A 15,464-nucleotide genomic window follows, 5' to 3' on the forward strand; every position below is an offset into this window, starting at 1 on the left:
ATCAACCGTGATACAGGAAAACAACCATTAACAAAATGATACAGTAAAACAACAAAACAAAACCCTAACTTCTTCTTTGGGAATTTTTTTAAATGGTTTAATGAATATCTTAATTCTTCCCCAAAAAAAATAATTCTCTAGCTATTTTTTTTGTATTGTTAAGGCTTTATAAGGCACTTAGTATCCAATCATCTATTTGTTTATTCCTTAATGAGAAATTAAGGGGACTGTTTCAGAAAATTACAATATTGTGATAAAGTTCTTTATTTTCTGTAATGCAATTAAAAAAACAAAAATATCATAAACTGAAATATTGCAAGCCTTTTATTATTTTAATATTGCTGATTATGGTTTACAGTTTAAGATTAAGATTCCCAGAATATTCACATTTTTTTAGATAGGATATTTGAGTTTTCTTAAACTGTAAGCCATGATCAGCAATATTAAAATAATAAAAGGCTTGCAATATTGCAGTTGATTTGTAATGAATCCAGAATGTATGACATTTTTGTTTTTGTAATTGCATTACAGAAAATCACAATATTCTATTTTTCTGAGACAGTCCTGTAGTTGGAGGTTCAGGAGACTTGTGCTCATGTCTGTGTTTGGCCACAAGGTGGCGCTTCTTCCGCACAGAGGAGCACTCGTGTGTGTGCGCAGTGTTTTAGTGTCTGCGTGTGTTTGTGGTTTGTGTGTGTGTGTGTGTGTGCAACTCCGAAAGTCTTCCCCTCGCTGGGAACAGCAGTGACGGTTCTTGGCCGTGGTCACAATGTCGGGCAGAAAGCCCCGGTCTGTGGCAAACCCCCTGGAGTCCTCGATCACCACTCCCGGGGAGAAGATCCTGAAGGAATGCCACAGTCTGTATGTCGACAGCGAAAACGGTAAAAGACCAACCCTCTGATTGCAAAACAGCTCGGCTCTCACGTCGTGCAACTTAAGCCTGAATTATGGTTCCGCGTTAAATCGACGCAGGTGCTACGCCGCAGGGTACGCGTATCTCGCGCGTCGCCGCGTACCTTACGCCGTGGGTTCTGCGTTGGTGTAACGCGGAACCATAAATCAGCCTTAAGTCCTGCTGGACTGAAGTGTTTTTCGTGGAGGTGGAAGTGGAGTGAGCATGCTGAGTGGGAGAAGTGGCTCCAGTGTGCGGCAGCTGCTGTCAGTGTCAAACATTTGACACTGACAGCAGCTGAGAGCTCCTCTGCAGATCTCCACCCATATAGTCGTCTGTCCGACTCAAAACACGCTCACTGTCAATGTCACTCCCAGTGTTGTTGGAGGCTTATGTTTCGTTTAAAAAAAAAAAATTTCCTGCTGGGATTACAGATCTACTATATGTGTGCTGTTGTTGTCCTCAATAATCCTGTTATAATATGTCCCTTGAACTCAGTGTGTCTCTCAGAGCCTACTATTTTACTATCCATCTCAGTTATTAAACTGTGGTACAAGTTAACCTAACAAGACATAATAAAAATAAATCTAACACGTGACAAGTAAAGCTAGTTCAATTCGGTTCCCTGGGAACAATGGAGGCTTTTTCCAAGATCCTCACACATTCCCCCACATGTACACTAGTAAAACACCTCGTGCAAACTGGTTTTAGGTGTTGGCAGCTGCACTGCTACAGTTTGGAGGTTAAACACTCAAACTTTTCAGATGTACAGATAGAGAGTTAAAGTGATAGAAAGGAGACTAAGAAATGTTGATGCAAAACAAGATTTCAGTGTCGGCTTCCAATGATCACAAGAATAGTGTAATAACTGAGTAAAAAGATCATTGTTTTGCCATAAACAGAATATTTGTATATGAACACATCCTTGTTGTGAATGAGATAAGTGATTCTCCAGTGATATTGAGGTCACGGTGGTGTTTCTGTCCAAAAAGATTTAAGGGATTATTTAAACAGCTTTACCAGTATTTTCTTCTATTCAAAATCTAGTCTGAATCATTTTATTTAGTCCAAATTTTATTCAACTAATAATTAAAGTTTACAGTGGAGAAATCAGCATTTTTGTGTTAGGTTTCATGAATATAGTGTACTTAAGGTCAGTGGATAATGCATTCAAATTGTAATGTCAGTGTTGACCAACATGATCATGATTATGATTTTTCTTTTCACATAATCATTCCTCCCTTTGGGCTTACTTTGAATTTGGCTGCAGTATGCTTCCATAAGATTTGGACAGGAACACCTTTATCACACTACAATACATCACCTTTTTTTTTTTTTTTTTTTCAAAAACACTTTATGAGCATTTAGGAACCGAGGAGAACAGCTCCTGTAGTTTGCTAATTTTTAAAGCAAAATTGTTTTCTATTCTCTTTCAATTTTTATTTCAGTACCTCAGCAATCTGGGACCTCTTTTTTTTCTTAATAATGCTTTTCTATTGGCCTTATTTCTATCCCTATTATTTTCCTTTTTGTCTTTGTCATTCATTGACAAAGACAAAGCCCCAGTCTTTGTCATTCGTTTGCTTTTTTTTCCTGAATTTTTGTCTTGGATTATTCCTATTAATATGGTCACGAGGTAACTGCTCTGTCTTTGTTTTTTCTTAAGTTAGAAGTGAAAATATTTCAGCTCTAGTAGCAGGTTCATTCAGTATTGGACGAGTCTAGTGCGTGACATATAAGAGACACACTTTTGGTTGTTACATGTCCTGATGTCTCTGTTGGTGCATGTATACGTGTGTTTTCAGGCCTGGTGAAGATTGCCAGCAGCCTCGGAGTCCGGCTCCTGCCTCCAAGGAAGAAGATCATTGTGATGATATTGGGTAACCACTCAGCAGGAAAGAGCTCCTTCATTAACTGGTAATACCTGTTTTCAATAGTTGTAGCGATGCTTTGGCTGGCTGCATGATCATCCCATACCCTGCTCCATGTATGAAAGAGAGTTTAGTGACAAGTGAGTCCAGTCTCACATTTGCCCGCAAATTACAAAACTTGCCTTGTATTTTAAATGCAGCCGATCAGTTTGAGAATTATAATTTTTGATGGAAAAATAACAGGCCCAGTTTGTCATTTAGCATGCCGGTTGGAGTTTTTATAAAAGCTGTTTGTATAAAGTGAAGGAATGCAATAATATCCATTTTGCTTTCTTTAAAATTTTGCCTTGAAATTCAGGGAAGCGCAGTAAAAGTAATGTTTTGCCCTTATCACAGGCGTATAATTGCCTCCATGAATACACAGTAAATGGTCCTGGTCAGTATTACAGGCAGGGACAGATTTGTTGGTACCCTTTCATTAAAAAACAAAAACAAAAAAAACCCAACCAATAAACTGAAGGATTTCTCTGAAACTGACAACAGTTTTTATGTTATTATGTATCTAAGGTTTAAAACTAATAAGACTTTGCTTTAGTTTTGCTGTTGAATATCTTAGTTCATAAAACAAAGTAAACTGACATGACAGCGCCCTTAACCTGATGGTTAGCCATCATGGTTAAAGGTAGATATGCTGCTCTTATGTTTCCTTTTTTAACAATTTTTATGCTGATGTGCTAAAAAGCTCACATTTAGTCACATCAGTCCAAATGTCTGTCTCCCAGAAATGTAGTGCCTTGTTCAGATTTGTTTTAGAATATTCAGTTTTGAATTAAATATGTTTTTTTTTCATTAATGTTGAAGTCTTTCTGGATTTTCTTCGATGTTCAAAGGCTGATGGATTGTGTGATCAGAGACCTAGCTTGATCTTTAATTTCAGTTTGAATAATTTTAGTTTTTGGTTCACACAGTTATGCCGAACCACAGAGTGCCCGGTTTTCCCCCTTTTTTAAATGGGATAAATGCCTGAGAAGCATAAATAAGACACCTGCTAATCCACCGATGACTGTTGTTGACATTTTGGTAATTTAAAATGTGTATAGTACATTAGTAAATACAAACAACCTTTGGTTGTCATTGCACAAATTACCCCGTTATGAATTATGATTTTTCTAAATAAGGAAATCTTTGTTGAATATAAAGGAGGTAGTTTCTTTCTTCAAACTAAGACATAAGAGATGCTGTTATCTGAAAAACGAAAAACTTTGATAGCTGCAAGGCAATCAACCAAAATCTTGAAAACTCTATTCGATCAGTGTGCATGACTTTAAAGACATTTCGCCATCATAAAACTGTTGAGATGCTCTAGGGATTTGGCACCAAGATATACTGTGAGCCTTTACGAATGCTCCAGACTTAAGCAAGGAGACTCCAAGACTAGGCTCATAAAAGCTGTGATGGATAAGCCAGTCTTTCTGTGATGTTTTCTTCATTAGATGAAGTGAAGCAGCTTTTATTTATATTTTTTTGCATGGAAATTTTTTTAAACAAGTTATTACTTGTGTATTTCTAATATTAATCTGTTTACAAACCAGTTTTACTTCTGGTAAGATTGCACAAGCTGGGTTTTCTGTCCTGAAAAGCTGTCTGGCTTGGCATTACTCTGGGTTATTTCCAGAAATGTGCCCTGGGTACCATATGAATATACAGCAACACTTTTATATCTACAGCCTAAACTGGTTAATATAAGCATTTTTTCCTTGGTATTTGTCTTTTATCTTAATTAAATGGTTATTTGGTTCAATAAGGACCCCCTGTGAATATTGATATTTTACCACATGTGACTGATGTTCTCTGACATTAAAGGAGGGCTGATTTGACGAGGTGAAAGTGTAGATGGCTGTTTGATGTGGCTGTCTGAACAATTCATGTGGAGCAAATAAACTGACAGCAGCAGCACAAATAGTTTGTAATGGTAAGTTATCAATAAGGGAATGAATTCAGTTTATTCCAGCTCGACTTTACTGTAAAAGCAACACATTGTTGGATAAAATAAGCGGTACGATGATTCCTCCTTATCCACTGTAATACAAGGGCAGTTTATGTGAAGCACATTTAATATACAATGTAATTAAAAGTGCTTTACATAAAACAAACAACAAGATGTAAAAGAAATACTAAAAGTATATTTAAGGTAGAATTAAAATGGCCAATAAAGATTAAATGGAAAAATGTAAATAGAATAGGACAGACAGAACATTAAAGTCCCAGTGCTGTGTGGGGAATTGATAAGCAGCCAGTAACAAAATGGAACCTTGATTTATAACAGCTTACAGTTTCAACACACCTGCAGTTACAGATTCACAAGCAAATGATGGTCAGTTTTTACTATTGTCATGCAGCTGGTATTGATTACATCCTCCGCAACTAGAAACGAGGTGTTTTGTTTCAGATCTGGAGCATTTATGCAAACTGTGATGAAGCAATTACATTTATTTAATTTTTTTGCTGTCATTCTAGGTATGTTGAGGAGCACATCCAGAAAACAGGCGTGGCCATTGAAACTCAGGGGTTTACGTTCATCACAAGTGGCCGCAAGAGGGAATCACTGACGGTAAGAATCGCATGAAGACAGCCGACGTGTTCAGCAGCGCTAAATAAGTGCTGGCTATCCATTTCACGACAGCACGAGTCATTATAATGACCTCTTTTGCGTAGTTTCAAAGCTTCAAAGCAATACTTAAAGTTCAAACATCACCTGTCAGTTTTGCAGAGAAGTGAGTTTGGAGTCTTTTATATCAGTAATAGTAACTAATCTGCAGTGATTCATGAAGGTTGATGAAGCAACATGTTGGAGCGTATGAAGGTACTTCTGCAGTGGGTTGGGATCTCTCCTGCTGTGCATTGCTCTAATGAGGGGCTTTCTCGCTCAGAAAGATATGCACCCACACACACACACACACACACACACACACACACACACACACACACACACACACACACACACACACACATATATATTCTGATTCTGATTCTGATTCTGATATACATACAGAGAGCCATCTTTTCAGCAGGATGGAGAGACATCTGCCTCTCTTTCCTATCTCATCCCGTCCCTCTGCCTCTGTTCATATCCTGCTGTGGAGAACGTGATGAACATGAATAAAATATTTGCATCGCAGGACTGCAGAGTGGCTAAACTGGGCGTACAGAGCTGCAGCAGAGCAGCTGGTGCAATTCTGAGTGCAAAAGTGCCAAGGAGAGCGAGGAGTGGGCTGTAGAGATGCGGTCAGTATTTCTCTCACAGTGTGCTTTTAACACTTCCACAGGGGAACGCCACACTGCATCTGTATCCTCACTTTCGACCACTCCTTGACTTCAAAGGTAAGACTTTTATTTTTGTCTTAGCTAACTTTCTTGCAGGTACAGTCTTTGCTGTATTTTATCCCCCAAAAAGAAAAAAAAGTAGTGATAATGTTGCTAATGAAAAGGCCAAGGTTTCGTCACCGTGCTCATTCTTTATTCAAATCATCATCCACATTTTCATTTATAAAGCTGGTATACATGAGGAGATCTCTTACAGCTCTGCATGTGGTGCATCAGATAATGATTTTAATTTCTGAAAGGTCTCAGTGAAGTCAGTGGGAGACCTTTTGGAGCTTCTGAGCAGAACGTGTTTTACATGCAGGATTCCTCGTGGGCATAATCACTTTAAATCTTGAAGCTTTGTATATCTCTCTGCCTTTGATGTTGAAAGCAGAGCAAGATATTTCAACCTTTATTGATAAAATCACCGCTGTAGTCTGCACAATACAGCCTCATTAACACGTCTGAAAACTGAAATGAATGTAATTATCGTCCTTGTTGCGCATGCAGTTAAAACTGCGTGTCTGAATAGACTATTAAGTTGATTCATTGGGCTTGTGATGAAAAACACCAAAAGATGACAAAAAACAGATGGTCTTTTGGTTCTGTTGTGCCAACTAGACAAAAAGAAAAGAGCTGTGACTGTTATCTGCCGAAGGAGAAGATAACTTTTTGAGGCTTTAAGATAATGATCTGCCATGTAGCTCATATTGTTTTTTTCTGGAAAATACTAATTATTATAGAGTTTTTGTTGTTTACTAGTTATTTATGTGTTTTGCCTCAATGCAAAATTTTTTTTGGGATTTATTATTTGCATTTAATTAAGGCGCCTTACCTCGATGACTCAAATAGGAGTTGTAAACGTAATCCGTCACATTGGAAATGCGAGCGGTTCTCTGCTCGCAGCATACTGCATGCGTTGTCTGATTATATATCAGAGTTGAGCATGAGGATGTGTGAGCCAGCAGTGGGCTGGAGTGGCTGGATGACCGCTTGCTTGTGGGAGAACGTCTGGGTGTGCCTGCTTCCTCACCAGGGCTGTGAAGAGAAGGTGGGGGTGATATGTTCGTGTGTGTGTGTGTGTGTGTGTGTGTTGACAGAGTATGTAGAGAGTGAGGGTTCATTGGGCGCGGACTCACCGTATGGCATATGAGTCACAAGCCCCATCGACAGCAGTGCGGTGTAGTCAGGAGGAGCAGCTGAGAAATGTCACAGCCCGTTACAGGCAGCACAGCCCAGACTCCAGCAGCAACAGCTCCACTCTGCAGGCCGGAGTGTTCTGCTGCTGGAATACAAGCAGGATCATTTCATTGCTGCCTCTGGAAATACACCACAGCGGGCATTTGTTTCAGCTGTGACAGCGACTGAGGATGACTCATCAGAAAACCACCATATATTCTCACAAGGGAGCAGCTGCTGATTCTCGATTAGGATATACTCGGAGAAACCTCTTGTTATTACTTTATACCTGCATGAAGGATGCTTAAAACATGCAGTCTTTTTGTTTTTACAAATGCAACCTGTTGTCAAGACTTTATACTAAATGCTGCTTGGGAATTTACATCATAGGTTGATGTACTTCGTACAGTATTCTTAGTAAGGTTGGGCTGTTATCATTTTAGTTGAATATCTTTGCCCGGTGTCTGGTTTTACTGATTTAGTCCAACAAGTTCTCTTCTAGTCTTGAACGCTGCAGGGTTGTTGGAGCCTTTGCCCTTTAACTCGTGCACAGGATCGGATTCATAGCCCTCTCTATTATGGTCCCTCAAGGACCCTTAGCACCCTTTTCTCCTTTTAGCAGACTTTTAATTGTTATCATATGGATGGACGGAGGGATTGATCTGTACTGGGGGCATTTAAGTCCCTAATTTTAAGCAGCAAGGGTTAGGGTTAACCCTAACCTGACAATGAAACTACAATTATCTTTTGCAAAAAAAAAAAAAAAAGGATGTCTTGATATTGCTAATATAGTTGGGAGTACCTCTAAGATTTGTGATGGGAAGCAGATGTATTGATATTGTGGTCGTGCTGATGTAAGGGAAATGTAAGGATATGTTAATATGCCAGTAGCAGTGCCCCTGCGTGCTGCAGAACAAAGATGTGATTTGTGCTGGCGGTTGACACCTGCCTTTTTGCATGAAATAGCCTCACTAGTGTCACCCTGGGGCCTGTGTGTCCGTGTGTCTGTGTGTGTTTAGGGTGGACAGGGCTCGGGCTTCATGGTGGGGATGCATTGTGACCATGATGCTGTTAAGGAGCTGAGGGAATGGGGCTGCAGGCATGCTGGTTGTGGGGGAGTATCGTAACCTCACGGTGCGTTGCCTCACAGTCGTTCTTCACTGGCTAGCTTTATGTCCCACACCCCACACTAAAGCTGCCAATTGAAGAGCTGTTGTGTGTAACCATGACAACAGTCCTCTCTGCTAAGAGGACAGTGAGAGGTCTGGGACTGATGGTGGGGGGGGGGTGTATGAAAAAAAAAAGTGTAATATCTGTCAGGGCGTGGCTGCTGCTCATGTCCTCATCATGACAGCTGAACCAGAACTGACTGTTTGCAGACAGTAAACCTCCACATGTATTTGTTTGGTCAATTTGTAATTAAATTAGAAATAAGAAGAGTGACAGTGCAATCTTGCAAGTACAAAAAGTTGACTTATGTGTTCTTGACCTCAATGTCACCAGTCTCTCCCAGGTGTCCAAGTATTGACCGCACTGCGGCTCCCATTCGCTCCCTATTGATAAGAACATTAGAGGAAACGACTTCCTGCAGCAACTCATCTTTTTTTTTTTTTTTAACTCTTACTTCATCCTTAAGGATGCACCTGTACACACACAGAATTTGTATTTTTCAGGTGCTTTGGACTACCTGACTGCTGAAATCTCTACCTCAAAGCAGAAGAAATTCAGCTTGGTGACGTTTGTGGACACTCCGGGTTTGGTGGACGGAGACATGATCTACCCTTTTGATGTTAATAGCGCCATCACCTGGTTGGGTATGTTTGTGTAGCATTCAGTTGCTGCCTCTGCTGTCAAATATATCCTTTGACTATGCATTCACGTTTGTTTTTGTTTTTTTCATGCAGGAGAACAGGCAGACTTGATTTTTGTCTTTTTTGACCCAATGGGCCAAGCACTGTGCAAACGCACACTCAACATAGTGGAGAAGCTGAGTGAAAAATGTGGTGACAAGCTTATGTTTTACCTCAGCAAAGCAGACGAAGCTGGGAGGGAGACGGACAGGCAGGTTGGGTCACGTCATTTATGCATTTTAGGAAACTGTATTAATTGAGAAAATAATTCCAGGACCAATGTATGAGAATAACCATTGATGATGATGTTGTTTTTCTCTTTTTTGGCATTTCCTCAGAGAGTAATGATGCAGATAGTCCAGGAACTGTGTCGCCGTCCAGGTCTCAACAAATGTGGTTTTGAGATGCCAACAATTTACATCCCCAATCCACAAAAGGTAAAATTAACCATGTGTTCCTTTGCTGGTAATATAACAGACTGTAACTAATATAACTATAGTTACAGTATATGATAAAAGCTGGAAAAACTGCATTGTTTCCCCAGCCTGTGGTGTTGTTTTAATCAGGGCTTCCCTCAGCTCCTCACATGGACCCGGTTTTGACGCTGTCTGCCGTCTGAGCGGCCAAACAGCCTTTGATTGAAATTTCAATATACTTTTTTTTTTTTATCCTCTTTGCTTGGTGGCATTTGACAAGAGTTATCCAATCTTGGGGAGGCGGAGTGGGGCACAGGGATCGTAAACCATGGACTGCCTTTAACCAAGGGCACCGCAGTCCTGAGTTATTGCTGCACCACCTTGTGATCTACAGCCACAAAGCTCCACGCGTCTCCGTCCCAGACCTCCAGTTTATTTTTGCTGAGCGAGTGCAGTTGCACTTCCTGCAAAGTGGACATGTCTGTCCATCAAAATACCCTCAGGAGCTTCATGGAAGTTTCCAGACCTTTTCCCTTATTGAGATGCCTTAGACCTTTTGCTCTCATTCCAAATCCAACTTGTTTTTACTTATTTATTTATGTTTTAGCCGAGCAGGTGCGTGAACCAGATCGATAGTGTTTGTCAGACCATTGAGAAGACCATCAACCAGGCCGTGCAGAAGACTTTGGATCAGTTGGAGAAAGATTGCAACCTCATTTGTTCCACCATCAGCAGCAGACTGGAGCAAGACAGGTTGGACATCACCAAAGCACGTGTACACAATGTATATAACTCTCATCAGACATTATCAGCTGCAGTAAATCTGCCAAACCCGATTTCTTCTGTATGCACACAGGGCTGAAGTGGCTGACAACAGAAGCAGACGTCTTCACTCTTTTGTGTGTGGAGCTTTGGGTATTTTCCTTCCTTTCCTCTTCATCCTCAGTTTCATTGTGAACACCTTCTCCAAAGAGCAGCTGGATGAGCTGTTGGGCGAAGGTTCAGCTCAGACTATCACGCTCTTCACAGTAAGTGCATAACGGTTTTAAAGTAAGCAGTAAGTGAGGATTTACAAAAATACAGTGACAAAATTAGTTTTTTACCTCTTGTTATTTTTATATGAAGTGCACCTTTGTTCTGAGAGTACTTATTTAAAATCTTTGTCTCCCAGGGAATAGTAATGTGTCTGTGGGAGTGGATACCAGAAGATGGACAAGTGGTGTTTGTGATAGTTTTTGGGGCTTTCTGCTACCTCCTGCTTTTCCTGGCAAAATATTTTGCGGGGTAAGTGTTGCAGGTATCCACAACAAACATATACAATTTATGAGTAGCCCAAGTCATGAGGCCAAAGCCATTTACACTCAAATAAAACACAGAAAAAAGTTGAAGATTTTATGAATTGAGTGGCTTGAAAGTGGCTTTCTTGCCTACCAAGAATTATTATATACAGGACTGTCTCAGAAAATTAGAATATTGTGATTTTCTGTAATGCAATTACAAAAACAAAAATGTCATACATTCTGGATTCATTACAAATCAACTGAAATATTGCAAGCCTTTTATTATTTTAATATTGCTGATCATGGCTTACAGTTTAAGATTAAGATTCCCAGAATATTCTAATTTTTTGAGATAGGATATTTGAGTAAGCCATGATCAGCAATATTGAAATAATAAAAGGCTTGCAATATTTCAGTTGATTTGTAATGAATCCAGAATGTATGACATTTTTTTTTTTTTAATTGCATTACAGAAAATAAAGAACTTTATCACAATATTCAAATTTTCTGAGACATTCCTGTACATGCTTACTTTATATATGTATATACTGTATATACTTACTGACTATAACATTAGCTTCCAAAATTATGACAAAAAGAATTGTATGTATAGATCTTCTATAATTGGAGGTTATTGAACTTTAGGTAATAGAGCCGGAGCCATCAAATATCCTAAACTAGAACCTCCTCACTTGCACTAGCAGGCCTTTTTTTAAAACCATATATCACAGAACAATGCACTGATTTTCCCAGAATGTAGCACACAGTACCGGTATAGTAAATTTGAACAACTCCACAATCTGCAGTACATAACATATACATGGCATAATATGGGGGGGAAATGTGCAATATACAACTGACCAGTTTCTTCACATACTTTATTCCATAATGCAGCGGGCCACAACCGAGGAAGCCAGATGCAGCGGTAACATGACCAGCTTCTGGTTATACCGCAGTTTAATCTTAATCTTAATCTTAATCTTAATCTCTACAAAACCTGGTAGGGGCTTGGCCTTAAAGAGACAGGAGCAACAACAGGACATTTCAGCCGATTCATGCAAAAGAAGCTCCAACATACCTGAAGAAGATAAATCTAAATTTATTTTCTTCTTACCATAGCTCTTGCAGTGTTTCCTCAGAATAAACATACAGAACAAGAAGTTATTGTAACAGGTTTGCTTTAACTATCAGAAACATGTGGAATTTCTGTAAATCTTTGTTAAAAAAAATGATATGCACATCAAATAAATATTCACTCACTTTCAAATACACACGCAAATAGAAGTGGGGAGTTTTTCCTACTACTAGTACTACTACTACTACTAGCAAGAAATCACATACTGTAGGAATCACATTCCTCTCCACAGTTGCCTGAAGCTTGCTTTAGGATGGGGGGATTGTATCGAAGAAAAGTTTAGATGCAAACTGTTGGTGTCCTCAGCGAAGCAATAATTATTATTGTTACTTTATTGGTTTTGTAGTAATTGGATTAATTTAGAATGAGTTGAACTGCATTATTGAAGTGCCTTGAGATTACATTGGTCGAGATTTGTTGATATAAATTGAAGTAGTGTCATTGTAAATCTACTGTAAGTGTCTAAGTGTCTAATGCTTTTTATTTTCAGCCGAAGGAATAAAACATTGACAAAGAAGGAGAAGAGGACGATGGCAGAGTATAGCGATTATATCCATGACATCGTCAGAACTAAAAAGGTTAGATTGATATTACATGCCATTATTAATAGGTCAATTTTATTTCCATTTTATAAATGCTAAAGCCACAATTTACTGTATATGTTCACATCATCAAAGGTTCACTATACATAATTGGAAATATCTTAAACTCTGCAGTTTCCATTATCTTTGTAGAGCTTTTGAGTATTTAACAGCATAATGTTTTTTGTTGATTCAGAGCTCACAACTTCATCATTAACTGCCAATTGCTCACGAGGCTTTTAAGATGTGGACAAATTAGATGGTACTCTTTCTGCTCACTGACACAACGTCTCAGTCCTGCTGAAAACTAATTAAGTTAAAAACCAACTAATCTAATGTATACCAGCTTGCCTTCTGTACATCAAAGCAAATCAATAAAAGTATGAAAGGAGAGGATTTATTGTTTATTTTACAAGGAGAAAATATCATAAACCATTGCATTATAGTCATGTTCCCAACATGGTTAATCTTAAGAAGAGAGATGTTTAAGGACCTCAGAAAAAAAAAATTGGATAAGCATGTAAAAAGTAAAGGTAATAAATCTTCAAGCAGCTTCATGCTCTTGTGACAAAAATTATTAAAATTAATAAGAAGTATCATGTCCATGCGACCATAGCAAACCCTCTGAGACGTGGCTGCAAGAGGCATTGCAACCCCAGGTGGATCAGAAGGATGGTAGATGGTAGACAAAGATCTGAGAAAAATATCCAAAGACATTCAACTCCAAAGTCAGGGAACATCACTGGACCATCCGCACTTGATTAATAATGGGCTCCATAAAAGAACACCCAGGAAGACTCTGGATAAAAATGTCATCCCCATTCTCTCTCTCTACCCCCTTCCTGTCTACAACTTGAATAAAGGGCCACTAGAGCCCAAACAAAATCTTAAATGCTACTGCTAAAGGTGGTGCAAATGGGGGGGGGGGGGGGGGGGGGGAGTTGAGTATAACATAATTTGGAAGAATAGTAAAAAGTAAAGGTAATAAATCTTCAAGCAGCTTCATGCTCTTGTGACAAAAATTATTAAAATTAATAAGAAGTATCATGTCCATGCGACCATAGCAAACCCTCTGGGATGTGGCTGCAAGAGGCATTGCAACCCCAGGTGGATCAGAAGGATAGTGCAGATGGTAGACAAAGATTTGAGAAAAATATCCAAAGACATTCAACTCCAAAGTCAGAGTTGAGTATAACATAATTTGGAAGAATAGTAAAATATAAAAATATTCACTTGAATCAAAAGGGATTTTCAGAGGCAAAGTGTGATTTGTGTTAAAACAGAATAAATAATGAAGCCTTTAGAGATAATTGTGGGATCCCGGATCTTTTTCTTTCAATGAAAGATCCCAACTTTGTTCACGTTTTTGTTTCACCTTATTTTATTAACTTTATATTATTTGTCAAATTCAAAACATCAGGAGAGATAATCTGACACAGTTTTGCGTTGCTCCACAGGCTAAACTGTATGACTGGTACCTACAGCAGTGTGCAGCAGAGGGTGATCTCTGACGCTGGGTAAGCTGATGACGGTTTGGATTTTTGCCGAGATGCTACACGGTTTGCGTACAAAGCTGCACATCTGTCACAATGTGTCAGTTGGCATTTATGGTGGAATCAGCGTGACTTTTTTTTAAATGGACAATCATGTGACTGAATGATCAGATCTTCCACCTGTCAGTCACATTTAACCTCAACTCAGCAGCCCATTTGAAAAGTGCCTTCTTTTTTGTTTTCCTCTTTTTAACTGAGCATTGGAAAAGCTGTGATTGTAGCTGTGTGGTGAAAACAAATTTCATAATGTGACTTTTTTGTGTTTGTTTTTTTTAGTTTTTTTTTATAGTATGGTACTTACCTAAGACATGCTAGAAAGAAGCCAAGTGTTTACAAAATGACTTTTCTCTCTTTTAACTTCTGCTTTTACCAGCAAATATGTCTTTGTGATGACTGTTTATGTAGTCATGGTCCAGAAATCTCCTCGCCCCGTCCTGACGGACCTCAGTATAACCTGAATGTGTTTTCATGTTGTATGTCAGCAATATAGGCTCAATAAGCAACACTAGGTTAACACCTGGCTGGGCATTATAATTGGACATGTAGAGTCAATAAACCTTATAGCTGCAAGCTGTATCCTGCCTATAAAGATTGAAACTTACAGGTTGATGTGTGATAGTTTTGTTTTAAAGATGTGTTCCTTTAATTCATCAGTATGGTAAAGCTGGTTAACTGTGAAGTCCCTGCTCAGATGGGAGCCTCCTGGATTGTGTTAAAAAGCACTGAACCCTTCAAGTTTGCAGATTGATTCATCTGTTAACACCCTCAAATGCCTTCACTCCAGTGTTATGCTTTATAACTATTTATTAATCTCAAATGGTGTCTATAGTTGAGTGTTTTTTTGTATTCAAATCTCATCCCCATCACATCTAATAGTCCTTTTCTTTTCCTCAAATAAAAAAAAGTTTCTTGTCCTTGTTTTCAAATTATGCAGTGTTCTGTCATTTGCGTACATTGGATTATGATGGGATAACATCCTAGTTTAGCACAGCAGTCTCTGTTGTCAAATTACCTTACACTAAATAATTAAGATGTCAAAGTTTGATGGGCATATTTGAGTCAAACAGAGCCGAGTTGTTGCATGACAGCCAACCGACATTAACCCTCCCAGTTTGTGCCATGGATTTCCTTTTTCTAATGAAAAAATATTTTAAAATGTGTCCATTTCTCATGATAAATACTATTTCCAAGCTTCATCACTCAATCAGCGGGTTTAAATTTGTAACTAACATCCATGATGTCATATTATATTGTCCAACATAAATATTGCTGAGTGAGTGAGTAGTTGTGAATGAAATTTGCAGTACAAAATTATTTTTGCATCTGACTGATTACTGTAAAATA

The 15,464-nt window shown here is 38.8% G+C and overlaps 1 protein-coding gene across 1 annotated transcript; it reads left to right on the plus strand.

Moving 5' to 3' along the window:
* Positions 1-727: 727 nt before the first annotated feature.
* si:dkey-98f17.5 (uncharacterized protein LOC569123 homolog) lies at positions 728-15,285 on the plus strand. Its single transcript, XM_061729109.1, has 12 exons — positions 728-881; positions 2,698-2,809; positions 5,281-5,374; positions 6,090-6,144; positions 8,979-9,119; positions 9,210-9,370; positions 9,494-9,592; positions 10,179-10,324; positions 10,428-10,599; positions 10,743-10,855; positions 12,477-12,564; positions 14,025-15,285. The coding sequence occupies exons 1-12, from the start codon at positions 770-772 to the stop codon at positions 14,076-14,078; spliced, it is 1,347 nt and encodes a 448-aa protein (XP_061585093.1). The 5' UTR covers positions 728-769; the 3' UTR covers positions 14,079-15,285.
* Positions 15,286-15,464: the final 179 nt, after the last annotated feature.

Source organism: Cololabis saira, chromosome 9 (genome assembly GCF_033807715.1).
Source record: "Cololabis saira isolate AMF1-May2022 chromosome 9, fColSai1.1, whole genome shotgun sequence".
Lineage (NCBI taxonomy): Eukaryota > Metazoa > Chordata > Actinopteri > Beloniformes > Belonidae > Cololabis > Cololabis saira.